This window comes from Nycticebus coucang, chromosome 10 (genome assembly GCF_027406575.1).
Source record: "Nycticebus coucang isolate mNycCou1 chromosome 10, mNycCou1.pri, whole genome shotgun sequence".
NCBI classification, from domain to species: Eukaryota; Metazoa; Chordata; class Mammalia; order Primates; family Lorisidae; genus Nycticebus; species Nycticebus coucang.
In genome coordinates, this window is record NC_069789.1 from 50,760,660 (window position 1) to 50,778,352 (window position 17,693).

At 39.8% G+C, this 17,693-nt stretch overlaps 1 protein-coding gene across 5 annotated transcripts in view; it reads right to left on the bottom strand.

Annotated features, from left to right (window-relative positions):
- RCOR3 (REST corepressor 3) overlaps positions 1-17,693 on the bottom strand; it is a 60,560-nt gene that overhangs the window by 35,634 nt on the left and 7,233 nt on the right. For 4 of the 5 annotated variants that reach the window (XM_053605246.1, XM_053605244.1, XM_053605243.1 and 1 more), the window contains exons 3-7: positions 12,704-12,781; positions 8,367-8,419; positions 6,358-6,519; positions 3,802-3,926; positions 2,983-3,061 (exon numbers count right to left, since the gene is read on the bottom strand). In XM_053605246.1, the coding sequence (XP_053461221.1) occupies positions 2,983-3,061; positions 3,802-3,926; positions 6,358-6,519; positions 8,367-8,419; positions 12,704-12,781 (497 nt within the window). Of the gene's footprint in view, positions 1-2,982; positions 3,062-3,801; positions 3,927-6,357; positions 6,520-8,366; positions 8,420-12,151; positions 12,660-12,703; positions 12,782-17,693 lie in introns of those variants that run through there. The other variant, XM_053605247.1, reaches the window with a different exon arrangement.

The following is a 17,693-nucleotide window of genomic DNA, read 5'->3' on the forward strand; positions in this document are numbered from 1 at the left end:
ATATGCAGGAGGTGGAGGGTTCAAACCCAGCCCTGGCCAAAAACTGCAAAAAAAAAAAGGATTTCTTTTGTGAAATTTGGTTTTAGTCAAAAGGCCACACTCAACTATCCAGAAGACCACATGTGGCCCCAAGACCACAGGTTAAGATGGTTAGTGAGCAAAACACAGTAATTGTAATATTATGTACTAAGTACAGGCAGTATCCAAGTTACAAACATCTGACTGATGTCAAGACTCACAACTTACCAATAAAGGCTATTACATTCAAATTACACTATGATAGAAAATGCAGTATGGTAGCACAAAGGTTAAGGAAAGGGGTAGAATTTAAGGCAACTTCTTCCTGATATTTTCTCTGTGAAGGTGAAGTTATCTGCCAAGTGTTTTGTGAGATGGAGGAGTAGAAGGTAATATGTAGCTTTGGATGCATGTTCAAAACAGATAACAAAATAATACCAACTTATGTTCTATGTCCCAGGTACTTTACTAAATGCTTTTATACATATTACCTCTTTGATTCTCAAAATAATCCTATTATTTTCATATTACCAAGAATAAAACTGAGACTTAGAGGTTAAAAATTGAGAAGCAGACTTGGCACTCAAAGCTCAGTGGGGAGGATGCCAGCCACATACAGCGAGGCAGGTAGGTTCAAATACAGCCTGGGCCTGCTAAACAACGATAACTACAACAAAAAAATAGCCGGGTGTGTGGCAGGTGCCTATAGCCCCAGCTACTTGGGAGGCTGAGGCAAGAGAATCACTTATGCCCAAGAGTTTGAGGTTGCTATGAGCTGTGATGCCACTGCACTCTACTGAGGGCAACATAGTAAGACTTTGTCTAAAAAAAAATTTTTTTTTGAGAGACACTAAGGACTACACTGAGATTACAAACCCTTTTTGCAGTAGCAACATTTTACATAATTGTGTCATTTTCTCCTGCTGTGCCTCTCAGACCAAGAATAGCAACTGATCCAGTACTGGGGTTTATAGAGTTAGGGAAGGAATAACAGAATAAGGGAAATGAAAAGTTAAAAAAAAATGGGGAAATAGGAGAAAAATTATTCAACTAGTGAATCATTGCTCTGTGAAATCAGGGAAAGACAAGGCAGACTTCAGGGAGAAAATGAAAAAAAATCAAGGAATTTGTGGCTGGGTGCAGTGGCTCACGCCTATAATCCCAGCACTCTGGGAGGCTGAGGCAGTTGGATCGCCTGAGCTCACGAGTTTGAGACTAGCCTGGGCTAGAGCAAGACCCTGTCTCTAAAGACAGCCAGTCTACACCGGAGGCTGAAGCAAGAGAATTGTTTGAACCCAGGAGTCTAAGGTTGCTGTGAGTTATGATGCCACCGCACTCTACCAAGGGTGACAAAGTGAGACTCTGTCTTGGAAAAAAAAAAAAAAAAAAAAATCAAGGAATCTGAGAATATTTAGCAGTAGTAAGAAAAGTAATAAAATATCAAGTTGAGGTAGACAGGGTAGGATTTAACAATTGTCCTTGATGGAGGAGCTTAAGGCGATGATATGGAACAGAAAGGGCCATGATACCGAATTTCTTAAGAATTGGGGGTGGGAAGAAATGTTGAAAAAGAAGAACAATTAAAAGAAAGAAAAAAAGATAAGGTCATATTCCTACTAAACACTAAGTTTAAACAAACTCAAATCTACTGTCTTAATTTCAATGTTCACTATTTCCCCACTGCCTGTACCTTGTAAATTTATGCCATCAACATGTCGACTATTTTTTTTTTTTTTTTTAGAGACAGAGTCTCACTTTATTGCCCTCGGTAGAGTGCCATGGCATCACAGCTCACAGCAACCTCCAGCTCTTGGGCTTAGGTGATTCTCTTGCCTCAGCCTCCCGAGTCACTGGGACTACAGGCGCCCGCCACACCTGGCTATTTTTTGTTGCAGTTTGGCTGGGGGGGGTTCCAACCCACCACCCTCAGTATATGGGGCCGGCGTCCTACTCACTGAACCACAGGCGCCACCCAATTTTTGCCTTTTCTTAAGGATTTTAAGTCATCATTATTATCATCTTATTGTGGATAGCATCATATAAGTGCTTTTCTAGTTGGAGATCTCCAGTTTCATCTCTTCCTTTCAGGCAGCTTTCCATTTTCACTGATGTTGTCTGTATACCTGGTACTACTTTCCAATTTGCTATACCATGGACCAAACGAAGTGTTTTCAAGAAATGAGCATCAAAACCAGAAAGCTTAATTTTTACAACTTAATACTTTATCATTTAAGGGTGGTTTTATTTTCCATGGAGAAAAGACTAGGGATTGTGGTTTTATCTTCCATGGAGAAAAAACTAGGGATTGTGGCAGGGGATTTACACTTCTGAGTAGATGAGATAACCCCAAAATTACTCAAACCACTGGCTAACTGTGGTTGCTGGTATGCCTGCATTTCCAAAAACTTCTAATTAGCATTAACATTCACTGTCCCCTAAGCTATTACATAAAAAAGCTTTTCTTTTTTTTTTGAGACAGAGTCTTATTTTGTTGCCCTCTGGCTCAGGCTGGTCTGCCACCTGTGAGCTGAGGCAATCCATCTGCCTTGGCCTCCCAGAGTGCTAGGATTAGTGAGCCACTGCGCCGGCCCAAAAAAGATTTTCTTTTTCTTTCTTTTCTTTTCTTTTTTTTTTTTTTTTTTTTAGCGACAGAGTCTCACTTTATTGCCCTTGATATGGTGTCACAGCTCACAGCAAGCTCCAACTCCTGGGCTTAGGTGATTCCTTTGCCTCAGCCTCCAGAGTAGCTGGGACTACAGGCACCCGCCAAAACACCTAGCTATTTTCTTGTTGCAGTTCGGCTGGGGCTGGGTTTGAACCCACCGCCCTCGGTATATGGGGCCAGTGTCCTACCAGGTGAGCCACAGGCACTGCCCCAAAAGTTTTTCTTAATATTAAGTACTATTCATTCTTCTTTAGTGGATTTGTAGAACAATTACGATCACTTATAATGACTATGATTACCTCTTTTTTGGCTTCTTTTTTGGGATCGTAATCACTATCATTCCCATCCATTGGATGTGTTTCTTCCACATCATCATCACTGAGAAGAAACAAAGATTAGTCAACTTAATTCCTTTCTTTTTATTCTATTCTATTGCTCTTATAGATCTGTAATATACATTCTAATAATTTTACTAGATACTCTTTAACAGAACAAAAGCTGTCCTTGGGAAGATGAACTTTTAATTTTAATTTCTGTGTTGTTTAGAAATATTTATCCTATAAACAAAATAAAACAAAGAAAGAAATATTTATCTTATTAAGTAAACAGATTGTTTTTACAAGTACTTCTAGCTCAAAAGTAGAGACTCAGTGGGAAAGAGATTTTAAAAATGTCATTTCAGAGAGAGAGTATATACAATTTGCTATAACACTCATAATTTCAGTTCTTCAGTTGGAGACTAAAGATAGACAAAAATGAGAGAAAAAAAAAAAGATTTTATACTACACCAGAAAGATATAGCTACAAATATTGGGACTTCAGTTACTAAGGTAACTGTGAAAACATCTTCCACAGAATATATTCTTTAATATATTCTAAATATATGCATCAAATAAATCAATACTAAACAGAAGCATTTGTGATTACAGTTAAAAGAGTTGAGTAGAGTTCTTACTATTAAAACTTCTGATCACTCGGCTCTTCCTGTCAGATCAGAAACATGAATTTAAGGATAAGAAATATTGACATGTGTTGTGATAATTTTCTGCCTTAGGAAAATATAAATAATCCAGTGCAGTGTCCCTAACACCCTTTACATATAAGGGTGTTCAACCTACCTGTCGCCCTGATTATGTCTATTGGCTAATTTACGAGCCTGGCGATCCATCAGACTTGTCCTAGAGCGAGTTTTTTTCCAGGAATAGTAGTATTTTACAAGGCTTGCAATTGTCTTATCTGGAAGCTTTAAAAAAAAAAAAAATCATGTTCATATTGGCAAATCTAATTCAAAACTAATTCATTCTGAATAACAAAATGAACACATTTTGTATTATCTGTGATAATTAATAAAGGCATAAATAGGGCGGCGCCTGTGGCTCAGTCGGTAGGGCACCGGCCCCATATGCCGAGGGTGGCGGGTTCGGACCCGGCCCCGGCCAAACTGCAACCAAAAAATAGCCGGGCGTTGTGGCGGGCGCCTGTAGTCCCAGCTACTCGGGAGGCTGAGGCAAGAGAATCGCTTAAGCCCAGGAGTTGGAGGTTGCTGTGAGCTGTGTGAGGCTACGGCACTCTACCGAGGGCCATAAAGTGAGACTCTGTCTCTACAAAAAAAAAAAAAAAAAAGGCATAAATAAAAAATATTTCACGAGTACCTTTATGAATTATACAGCTAAAAAGTACTGTTGTAGTCGCAGTACCCCACAACACCAGTTTCACTAGCATTTCTAGGTTAATATTCCTATTTGTGCTTAAGGGGCAGAATGTCACAAATAAATTTATAGAGAATGCCCCTATAAGTCCCCAGCACAACCATGTTAGTATTTAACATCTGTGTTCCCTAAAGACCTACTCAATTTTTTTTTACCTCTGTAAATTGGAATTTCAGATATAATCACATAATACAAAATATACTACTTTAAGCATAGAATTTAGTGATTTTTAGTAAACTCATTAAGTTGTATAATCACCACTTCTAATTCCAGAACATTTTTATAACCTCACAAAGAAATCCTACTCTCTTAGCAGTCATTCCCTGTTCTTCCCTTCCCCTAGTCCCTGGCAACCACTAATCTACTTTCTGTCTCTATGGATTTGCCTATTTGGGACATTTCACATACAGGAAACCATACAATATGGGACCTTTTCTGTCCCCTTTCATTTGGCAAATGTTTCCAAGAGAGCTATTCAACTCTTAAATGAATTTTTTTTTTTTTTTTTGAGACAGAGTCTTACTATGTCACCCTCGGTAGAGTGCCATGGCATCACAGCTCACAGCAACCTCAAACTCTTGGGCTTAAGCAATTCTCTTGCCTCAGTCTCCAAAATAGCTGGGAGTACAGGTGCCCGCTACAACGCCCGGCTATTTTTTGTTGCAGTTGTCAATGTTGTTTTAGCTGGCACAGGCCAGGTTTGAACCCGCCAGCCTTGTTGTATGTGGCTGGCGCCATAACCATTGTGCTACGGGCGCTGAGCCCTTAAATGAATTTTTTAAAATCCACGTCTTCAATTGGTAAATAAAGCAAACAAGCTTTAAATCACCAAATAAAGTCTCTGAGTATTAAAATGACTACTGATCATGCACTAATCTGTTATAGTGATATAAGCAAGGATGCAAATTCCCCATCCGAAAGTTTCTCTTTGACTGTGGAAGACACCTAGATGTATTCGCAAAACATTATCTAATTTTTATCTACTCATGTTAAAATAGTTTAATGCAGCAGTTTCTCAGATTTATATTACTTTGATACAATTCTAAAAATATAAGAATTATAGACCAGTTTTCCACCTCAAAAAAACAAAAAGTTCAAGTGGGTAAGGCGCCAGCCACATACATCTAAGCTGGTGGGTTCAAATCCAGCCTGGGCCCGCCAAACGACAATGACAGCTGCAACAAAAAAAAAAGCCAGGCGTTGTGGTGAGTGCCAGGCATTGTGGTCCCAGCTACTTGGGAGGCAGAGGCAGGAGAATTGCTTGAGCCCAGGACTTGGAGGTTGCTGTGAGCTGTGATGTCACAGTACTCTACCCACAGCTTGAGGCTCTGTCTCAAAAAAAAGCAGATGGAAATTATATGGAATTTCAAAAAACAGGCTTTCATATCCCTAAAAAGAGAAATTAGAAAACAAAATCCTATTGTGAAAAGGGGAAACATTTTGGCAGCGCCTGTGGCTCAGTGAGTAGGGTGCCAGCCTCATATATTGAAGGTGGCAGATTTGAACCTGGCCCTGGCCGAACTGTAACAAAAAATGGCCAGGCGTTGTGGTAGGCACCTGTAGTCCCAGCTACTCGGAAGGCTGAGACAAGAGAATCACCTAAGCCCAAGAGCTGGTGGTTGCTGTGAACTGTGACGCCACGCACTCTACAGAGGGTGACAAAATGAGACTCTGTCTCTAAAAAAAAAAAAAAAGGAAAGAAAAGAAAAAGGGAAACATTTAAAAATGAAGTTGAAATTATGCCTTTTCCTGGCATAACAAACATTTAATAGCTCTATTATACATATATTTAAGTCAAAATACAAACTACTAGAATGAGATAGCCTATGACTATCATGTACAAAGTAGGACTGTATTGCAAATATTCCTGCTTCAAAATGTTTTAATATTAAAATTAAATTTTAAATATTTTTGTATTTAATAATAGCATAATGTATCACTTAGGTAAGACCAAAATTACTGTACCATTTGTTGAATCCTGTGAAAACTCTTCCCATGAAAACTAAAGGCTTGTTCAAATAGGACTTTATCTTCCACTGTCCACTCATCCGGAAAAGGTGTGAAATTAGGAAGATCAGCAAGGGACTTCTCAATGTTATGCTTATGCCAGAACAACATGCCAAGTGCCTTTGAAGAGAAATCATTTCCCTTTGGTTTTAATGAACTTATGTTCCATCACACCCTTAGATTAAAATCTTAAGCCTATGACTCCAACTGAAGATACATTTACAGTTTTGGACTTTTAATCAGGGGTGCCCAGATAGCAGACCTCATTTATTAATTTCTTTTAAATCAAGGCCTCAGAACAGTGAATGTTCTTACATACTATATTTGCTGCAGAATCTAGGAAAAACAGTGAGCTGAAGAAAGTGACTACAATTACCAAAGCAGATCTATAGGATCATACCAAAACTCTTGACCACATTTATTAATTTGTCAATATGTAGAAAAAGTATGCTAAAAAGAAAATATCCAGTTAACCAATACTTGAATGAAACTATCAATTATACCATAAAACCAGAAACAAAGTTGGGACTTAGCAAAGAGAGATTCAAGTTTTAACCTTTTTTTTTTTTTTTCTTAAGGCAGAGTCTCAAACTGTCACCTTGGGTAGAGTGCTGTGACATCATAGCTCAAAGCAACCTCCAACTCTTGGGCTCAAGAGATCCTCTTGTCTCAGTTTTTCTATTTTCAGTAGAGACAGGGGTGTTGCTTTTTTCCTCAGGCTGGTCTCAAACTCGTGAGCTCAAGTAATCTACCGCCTCGGCCTCTCAGAGTGCTAGGATTACAGGCATGAGCCACCAGGCCCAGCCCAAGTTTTAACCTTTTACAAATATATCACAGACTAAACACTTCCGAGACATAAAAGTACCTCCACTGCAACTTTAATAATTTTTTTTAAATGCATATGTTTTTTACAGTTTTTTTTAGACAGACTCTTACTCTGTCTCCTGGGCTAGTATAGTGGTCTCATCATAGCTCACTTCAATCTCAAATTCTTGGGCTCAAGCCATTCTCCTGCCTCAGCCTTTCAAGTAGCTGGGACTACAGGTGTGTGCACCAACGAGCCTGGCTAATTTTTTCTACTTTTGCTAGTAATGGGGGTCTCACTCTTACTCAGGGTGGTCTTGAACTCCTGAGCTCAATAGATGTTCCCGTCTCAGCCCCACAGGTGTTATCTAGGATTATACTACACCTGGGCCACCAACTGTTAAATAATGACTCATTAATTTCTGTACTTTTTTAATAACAGCTGTTTAAAATAAACAAGAAGATGAATATATGTACAGTCACATTTTAAAGGTCTAACTTGCTCAAACAAGTATTAAACAAAAAGGCAATGGTTAAAAACATAGGCAGCCAAGCATGGTGCTCATCCCTATAATCCTAGCACTCTGAGAGGCCAAGGTGGGTGGATCACTTGAGCTCAGGAGTTTAAGACCAGCCTGAGCAAAAGCAACACCCGGTCTGTAAAAATAGGCAGGGTTGTGGCAGGGGGCCATAGTCTCAGCTACTTGGGAGGCTGAGGCAAGAGGATTGCCTGCACCCAAGAGTTGGAGGTTGCTGTGAGGTATGATACCATGGCACTCTACCTAGGGGCACAAAGTGAGACTGTCTCAAAAAAAAAAAAAAAGTCCTATTCATGTATATTTATCCCAAAATGCACCAAAAACTTACTTTTTGTTTTGATAAGCATTTGCCAAAGTAATACCGAAGGCTTTCAGAAACTTTCAAAACTCCAAGTAGAATAAGAAACAGAGACATTAAGAGAAAAATGTTCAAACACTTAAGATGATTAGTGTTTATAAAAGTGAAGTCCTTAATGTTGAAAAGTCAGATTTTGTAGGACTTTTGTGGTATCTATTAAGTTGGTCAAACTTAGCCACTTTTTAAGACACAAATTATTATGAAATACTCTGTGGATCTGATAAATACTAAGAGGAGTCTTAGTATCAAAATGTTTCTCTACATACCTGTTCCACATTATAGCCATGCTTCTCCTTTGCAATTGCAATATATTCATCCACTGTAATGAAACAATGTTATATAATTAATTATTCTCATTTACTTCATTTTCTCAGGTCTACCTTTTTCTTAAACATAGCAAAATAAAATAATTTATATTCCAGGAATAAAAAAAATATAGCCAAAGTCATCTTCTATGAAAAGTTACAAAAAGATTTATATGAATAGGATCAGAAGCTCTCTGGTTTAAAATTTTATTTAATATGACTTATCTGTATAACTATATATCACATACTCATTAAATTCAATGGCATTACTATATTTTTTTCCTTTTTTTTTTAGAGACAGAGTCTCACTTTGTCGCCCTCTCTAGAGTGCTGTAGCACCACAGCTCACAGCAACCTCCAGCTCTTGGGCTTAGCTGATTCTCTTGCCTCACTCAGCCTTTCGAGTAGCTGGGACTACACAGGTGCCCACCACAACACTATTTTTTTGTTACAGTTTGGCCAGGGCCAGGTTCGAACCCACTACCTTTGGTATACGGGCCGGTGCCCTACTCACTGAGCCACAGGTGGCACCCAGCATTATTGTATTTTTGTATGAAGAAAAAGACCAACATGGGTAGTCAAAAGAACCTAATTACATTGTAAAATATCATTTATTGATTTTCTGTCACAGGCTTTATTTGAAGAGACTTAGCTACTTAAGACACTTTCTCGTGTTTAGAGTTGGCCCCAAAGCCTTTATTATTCCATTTCTAATTGCCTTAGAAAGTATAGTTTATCTACAGCTTTGCCAGCTACACTTAATACATTTAAGCTTCAGTCCCTCTAAATTTTCTTAAGCTCTTGTTGCTTGCTACAGTGTTTGAGTATATTCCATTTTCATTTATCCTCCATATGTAATTAAGCCAAAATTATTTAGATAAACACAATTTCAATGATGATCAACTAGATATCTGAAGGCCTCATTGCTGAGAAGTCTGCCACATTTCGCAGGTCTCAATTTTATGTGAAGTCCATATGATCCCTTTTTCTTGACTCTTTAAAATTATTTAAAAGAATTTTTTATAAATTTTTACAAATTCTTTAAAAATATATTTGAGGCTCAGTGCCCGTGCTCAGTGGTTAGGGCACCAGCCACGTACACCAGGGCTGGAGGATGTGAACCCAGCGTGGGCCTGGTAAACAACAATGACTGCAACAACAACACAAATAAAATAGCCGGGTGTTGTGGCAGGCACCTACAGTCCCAGCTACTCAGGAGGATGAAGCAAGAGAATCGTTTAAGCCCAAGAGTCTGAGGTTGCTGTGAGCTGTGACACAGGGCAAGGGCAATAATGAGACTCTGTCTCAAAAAAAAAAAATAATAATAATAATAATAATAAAAATATATTTGAGAAGCAGTGGTTAAGAATTCTGATCCTAGAGTAGCTAGTCCACCTGGGCTTCATTCTTAGCTTGTTGCTAGTTTTTTCATTCTGGCCAAGTAACTTGATCTTTTTAAACCTGTTTCCTCACTCTAAATTGTTGATAAAAACAGTACTTTCCTTGGAGGCATCCATAGCCCAGTGGGTAGGGCGCCAGCCACAGACACCGAGAATGGAGGGTTTGAACTCAGCCTGGGCCTGCTAAAAAACAATGGCAACAACAACAACAACAAAAAAAAACAGCTGGGCGTTGTGGCAGGTGCCTATAGTCCCAGCTACTTGGGAGGCTGAGGCAAGAGAATCACTTAAGCCCAAGAGTTTGAGGTTGCTGTAAGCTGTAAAGCCATGGCACTCTACCCAGGGCAACAGCTTGAGATTCTGTCTCAAAAAAAAAGGTACCTTCCTCCTATGATTAAGTATGTTAAAATATGGAAAGTGCTTAGAACATCACTTGGCATATGTTAAGCACTTTTGAAGTATTTTATGATTATTGTCAGTACAGTTTTATATATGAATATGCTATTATAAACAGTAATGCTGTTAGAATAACAACTGTTTTTTATAGATGCATCTCTACAAGTATAACCTTTGGGGCAGAAACTCCAAATATTATATTTTGTTCACAACATGAAGCACTTAAATACGTAAGAGGTCTAAATACATGCTGATTTAATTTAACAAAAATATCTTATAGTCCCTATAGACAGAAGGTTGAAGAATACCAATTGACCCATGCTAGGCATTAGAATCTGTGTGGAAGCATTTAAAAAGTAAAATGTAGAGGCTACCCTGAAGATCTTCATTTAAACAGTTTGAGATAAGGCTAGACATAGGTACTTTTTTTTTTTGCAGTTTTTAGCCAGGGCTGGGTTTGAACCCGCCACCTCCGGCATATGGGGCGGCACCCTACCCCTCTGAGCCACAGGCATCGCCCCTAGACATAAGTACTTTTTAAAAAATGTTCTCCACATGACTGTAGTACATAATCAGGGTTGAAAATCACTGACCATCAACAGGGAATTCCACTGGACACCACACTACCAGAACATGTTGGCTAAATTTTATTTTCCACTATGCTAAGAAATGCACCATTGTATAAAACAAGGCTAAAACAGCACAATTCAATGATACCCTGATACTCAGTTTGTGGATGAAAACCTTTGCTCGTAATGATGATTGAACCTGGAAAAGCCAATAGTCTCTTTGAGGTTCTCAGTGTACACTCCCAGGTCAAATGAATAATTTGTTTTCTGTTAAGAATGCCTCAAAAGCACCCAATTCCTAAATTACCAATTAGCATTTTTTTTTTTAGAGTCAAAGTCTCACTTTGTTGCTCTCGGTAGAGGGCAGTGGCATCACATCTCACAGCAGCCTCCAACTCCTGGGCTTAGGCGACTCTTTTGCCTCAGCCTCCCGAGTAGCTGGGACTATAGGTGCCCGCCATAACACCTGGCTATTTTTTTTGTTGCAGTTTGGCCAGGGCCGGGTACGAGCCCGCCATCCTCAGTATATGGGGCCAGTGCCCTACCCACTGAGCCACAGGCGCCACCCAATTAGACCTTTTGCTGGTGTTCTAAAACTTTTTTTTTTGAGACAGAGTTTCAAGCTATCACCCTGGGTAGAGTGTCGTGGCATCATAACTCACAGCAATCTTCAACTCTTGGGCTCAAGCAAGCCTCTTGCCTTAGTTTTCTTCTATTTTTAGTAGAGATGGGGTCTTGCTTTTTGCTCAGGATGGTGTCAAACCTGTGAGCTCAAGCTATCCACCTGCCTCAACTTCCCAGAGTGCTAGGATTACAGGCATGACCCACCGTACCCAGCCTGGTGTTCTAAAACTTTTAAATAGGAAGCATTATCAGGTATGCAGATGCATAGTCGGTTTCTAATTTTTAAGTTTTCTTATTATATCAATACCCATTGATACTATATACATGATAGGTATCATTAATTTTCACAGGCCTAAATAAACCATCATGAGACTTTTTTTTTTTTAGAGACAGTCTCACTTTATCGCCCTTGGTAGAGTCACAGCTCACAGCAACCTCCAACTCCTGGGCTTAGGCGATTCTCTTGCCTCAGCCTCCTGAGTAGCTGGGATTACAGGTGCCCGCCACAACGCCCAGCTATTTCTTGTTGAAGTTTGGCCAGGGCCGGGTTTGAACCCGCCACCCTCGATATGTGGGGCCGATACCCTACCCACTGACCCATAGGCACCACCCCAGAGACATCTTTAAGACGTTAGTAAATATTCTAAAGAGATAAGTTTACTTCACAGCTGCTAGAAATTAGCTGTTCAGTGTTGTTGCTCTGTTACTTAAAAAATTCAATAACTGAATGGAGAGGTTGGGATCTTAGTGTTGTTACCTGTACGTTTCCTATATCTGATGTGCCGCAAAGGATCAGGTCCGCTACATCACACTGAAGTCTAAAGCCACACCATGATTCAAGAAGTGCATGGTCAATGATCCAGAAGGTCTCCGTCCAGAAATGGAGAGCACAAAGATGACCTGATGGCTGCTGAAGTCAGTTCTTTTCCCTTTCCTCTTTAAAATGGTAATGATAGTGGGCTCTCTGAAGTTTGAAGGCATTTCTTTACAGCTCCATATACTGAGGAAAAGCCTGTGCAGATGTCTACATAGTAACTCCCTCCCCTGCTTGAGGATTTAAGCAGCAATGCCATCAGATCCTAGGTTTTTCATTCTTCATGGGCCTGACACAAATTGGAATGATCAACCCACTATCTTTCAAAAGGAAGAACATTCTAATGTAACAACCTCCATTAAAAAATGAGATAAAACAAAGACAAAACTGATTTTTTTAAATGAGAATTTAGAAGAGTCAGAAACAAATATAAGTCACATTTTGATTGGCTGATAGACCCCTGTTGATATTAACATTCAATTTTGCAGAACTTACATTTGGTATCTGGGATACTGTGATATGGAGACCATACAAGCATCCCTCCATTGTCTTTATCTGTATACTTTGTAGCACCTGGAGAAAAAAATTAATGACTGTGAATACGATGGATCTTATTTACATTCAAAATAAGTATAAACAAATTAAGCTTTATTTCAATTTCAGTATAGATACCTGCAAAGGAGGACAAAAAAGTATGGAAAAACAGAAGGAAAACAGATTTATATTAACTGTAATAAAAATCCTATTTATGAAAAAAACAGGGAAGTTTAGTAAATGCTAAAATTTACTCCTTTTAGGGTGGCGCCTATGGCTCAAAGGAATAGGGCACCGGCTCCATATGCCAGAGGTGGTGGGTTCAAACCCAGCCCTGGCCAAAAACTACAAAAAAAAAGTACTCCTTTTAAATTAAAAAGACTAACTACATTGCACATCCTTAACATGACAGAATAATAAATCTGATTTAGTTACATCATCAGTAAGAACTCAAGACCTTTCAAACTAGAGACTGCCTCAGGTATTATTTTGTTGCTAAGATTGCTGTTTTAAAATACATCTGCTTTTTAGGTTTTCATTTAATCTTATTGCTTGTTAAGAGTTTGCCAGTTGGGCGGCACCTGTGGCTCAGTCGGTAGGGTGCTGGCCCCATATACCGAGGGTGGCGGGTTCACACCCGGCCCCGGCCAAACGGCAACAAAAAAATAGCCGGGCATTGTGGCGGGCGCCTGTAGTCCCAGCTGCTTGGGAGGCTGAGGCAAGAGAATCGCTTAAGCCCAGGAGTTGGAGGTTGCTGTGAGCTGTGTGATGCCATGGCACTCTACCTAGGGCCATAAAGCGAAACTCGGTCTCTACAAAAGAGTTTGCCAGCTATTCCTTTTTAAACTTAATTTAATTTTATTTTATATATACTAAAGTATGTGTTCTGTGTAAGAAAAGTCAAACATGTAAAAATTAATAACGTGGGGCAGTGCCTGTGGCTCAAGGAGTAGAGCACTAGCTCCATATACCAGGGGGTGGTGGGTTCAAGCCCGGCACCAGCAAAAACTGCAAAAAAAAAAAAAAAAAAAAGTTAATAACATGGGCTTGGTGCCTGTATCTCAGTGGTTAGGGCGCCAGCTACAAGCACCAGGGCTGGTGGGTTCAGGCCCTACCCAGGCCTGGCTAAACAACAATGACAACAACGACAGTCAAGTGTTGTGGCAGTGCCTTAGTCCCAGCTACTTGGGAGACTAAGGCAAGAGAATTGCTTAAGCCCAAGAGCTGGAGGTTGCTGTGAACTGTGATGCCATGGCATTCTACCAAGGGCGACACGGTGAGACTCTGTCTCAAAAAAAAGAAAAAAAAAATTAAGCCCTGTTAAAACTGCACGTAAATAAACAATAAACAGAATGAATGACATAGCTATGCAGGGCCAAGTAAATCCCCATAAGTTATTTTTATTTTGCGACAGAGTCTCACTATGTCATCATGGGTAAAATGCCATGGTGTCACAGCTCACAGCAACCTCAAACTCTTGGGCTAAAGCCATCCACTTGCCTCAGCCTCCCAAGTAGCTGGGACTATAGGCGCCTGCCACAATGCATGGCTATTTTTTTGGTTGTAGTTGTCTTTGTTTGGCAGGCCCCAGCTGGATTCGAACCCACGCCGGTGTATGTGGCTAGCGCCCTAGCCACTGAGCTACAGGTGCCAAGACTACATCCCCGTAGTGGCGTTGTGGTGAGCGCCTGTAGTCCCAGCTGCTTGGGAGGCTGAGGCAAGAGAATCGCGTAAGCCCAAGAGTTAGAGGTTGCTGTGAGCCGTGTGACACCACGGCACTCTACCCGAGGGCGGTACAGTGAGACTCTGTCTCTACAAAAAAAAAAAAAGTTTTGTTATTTGAACTACTAAATAGTCTTTTTCAGAAGGCTTCTACCTAATCCTTAGTTGCATTCAAGTTAGCTTTTTTTTTTTTTTTTTGAGACAGAATCTCACTATGTTACCTTTGGTAGCATGCCGTGGCATCATAGCTCACAGCAACCTCAAATTGTTGGGCTCAAGCAATTCTCTTGCCTCAGCCTCCCTAGTAGCTGCGATTAAAGGTGTCCGCCACAATGCCCGGCTATTTTTTGTTGTTGTTTAGCAGGCCTAGGCTAGGTTCGAACCCACCAGCCCTGGTGCATGTGGCCGGCACCCTAAACACTGAGTAACAGGTGCCAAGCCACATTCCAGTTAGCTTAAAACTAAAAATGAAGGTGACACCTGTGGCTCAAGGAGTAAGGCGCTGGCCCCACATACCAGAGATGGCAGGTTCAAACCCGGCCCCAGCCAAAAACTGCAAAAAAATAAAAAAATAAAACAACAAATGAATGAAATATTGCTGCCTAATTTTAAACAAACTTATCTATGAGGTACACTAATTACCATTAAATTCCAAAATTACTCACATGAAATATTAACAGAATTATGAAATTACACTGTGTTCATTTATAAAATATTTGGAATAAAGAACATTCATTTCTAGGAGTAAGGGAACTATCAGTATAATTTCCATCTAAAGAACATACCCATCAAAGAATAATTTAATATCATTCAATAACTTTTTATTTTGAAGTATCCCTACTATATATTCAATCAATAAATTTTAAAGAATTAAACACTATTCTTAAAATATTAATATGAAGCCAAAATTATTTAAAGATTAAGTGTATAAGGAAAAATTAAGAATGAAAAGAAGGGCCAGGCATGATGGCTCATGCCTATTATCCCAGAATTTGGGAGGCCACGGCAGATGGATTGCCTGAGCTCACAGGTTGGAGACTAGCTCGAGCCAGAGTAAGAACTCGTCTCTAAAAATAGCGGGATGTTGTGGCGGGGGCCTGTAGTCCCAGCTACTTGGGAGGCTGAGACAAGAGAATTGCTTAAGCCCAGGGGTTTGAGACAAGAGAATTGCTTAAGCCCAGGGGTTTGAGCCCAGGTTGCTGTGAGCTATTACGCCATGGCACTCTCATGACACCAAGGGCAACAAAGTGAGACTCTGTCTCAAAAAAAAAAAAAAAAAAAAAAAAAACAAGAATGAAGAGAAATGAAGAAACACCATGAAAGTATTAAAAAAAAACAAAAAACATAATTATAGGCTCAGCTCCTGTAGCAAAGTGGTTATGGCGTTGGTCACATGCACTGAGGGTGGAGGGTTCAAACCTGGCCCAGGCCAAGTAAACAACAATGACAACTAATAGCCAGGTGTTGTGGAGGGCACCTATAGTCCCGGCTATTTAGGAGGCTACGCTTAAGCTCAGGAGTTGGAGGTTGTTGTGAGCTGTGCCGGCACAGCACTCTACTGAGGGCAGCATAGTGAGACTCTGTCTCAAAAAAAAAAAAGAAATATCTTCATTATGTCTCTTCTGAAACAGACATAAAACTATTTTTTAAATATTTTTCCCCATGAAGAATAAAGTTATGTTTCAAAAAAATTCTAAGTATTGCAATTAAGGATCTGATTTGATAAAAACTGGCATCCAAGCTGTGGGAACTAACAGGTCTTCTAATATAGAGGATGGAGGGTAGAGAGGCAGTATGTGGTGAACAACCCCATCTGATAGCACAGAATGCCTAATTAGGCATTTCTCAATTTTCTTTCCCAAACTCTGAACTGTACTACCACTATTTACAATTATGTATGTGTCAACTAGGCCTAAGAGATGATTGATATTCACAGGAAATAAGGAATACTTTGAAGCAATGGTTAAGGGTATGATCTGTGGAACCATACACCCAGAACTTGAATCCCAGCTGTGCCACCTAGTACTTTTGTCACCCTGGGCACCTCTAACTAATCTATCTGTGCCTCAATTTTCCTCATCTCTAAAATATGGATCAGAGTATCTACTTCACAGAGTTGCTCAAAACTTAAATGCATTAATATACGTGAGGTACCTAGCATATGGCAAGCATGATATTGAGACTTAATTATTATTGCTAGTACATGCTTACTGAAGACAGTTCCATTCTCGATCCTGAAAAGACTTCTTCTCACCTTATCAATTAACTAAAAAAATACGTGAATTGGGATGGTGCCTGTGGCTCAAAGGAGTAGGGCATCGGCTCCATATACCAGAGGTGGCAGGTTCAAACCCGACCCTGGCCAAAAAAAATAATAATAATAAATAAGTGAATAAAACCTCATGGTCCTATAATTCAAATGGCTGATATCCTCCCCCTCATCAATCCCTTGAAAATGAGTAAACAGATAAAATGACTTTTTTTTTTTTTTTTTGGTTTTTCAGCCAACTCAGGCCTGATTCCTCTCTTATAAAAGGAGAAAATAGAAAGAGGGATGGAGGGAGGGGGGTGGGGCCTTGGTGTGTGTCACACTTTATGGGGGCAAGACATGATTGCAAGAGGGACTTTACCTAACAATTGCAATCAGTGTAACCTGGCTTATTGTACCCTCAATGAATCCCCAACAATAAAATAAATAAATAAATAAATAAATAAATAAATAAATAAAGGAGAAAATAACTTGTACTATTAAAATAATTTACCTACCCCTTACAAACCTTACATTCAATAACATATTACCCATTCCATTGTAAAACTCTGAATGAGCTAAGTATTTTAAGGACATCAACGTAGCGTTTGTCTTTATAACAATATAAGACTGTATCTCAAAACCGTCTGACAATTAGAAACTGTACTGAGAATAAAACCTGATAAGTCGGGCCAGGTGAGGTAGCTCACACCTGTAATCCTAGCTCTCTGGGAGGCCGAGGTGGGTAGATTGCCTGAACTCACAGGTTCAAGACCAGCCTGAGCCAGAGCAAGACCTGCTCTCTAAAAATAGCCGGTTATTGTGGTGGGCACCTGTAGTCCCAGCTACTTGGGAGGCTGAAGCAAGAGAACGGCTTAAGCCCAGGAGTTTGAGGTTTCTGTGAGCTACCATAACACTTTATCAAGGGCGACAAAATAAGGCTCTGTCTCAAAAATCAAAACAGAACAGGGCATCACCTGT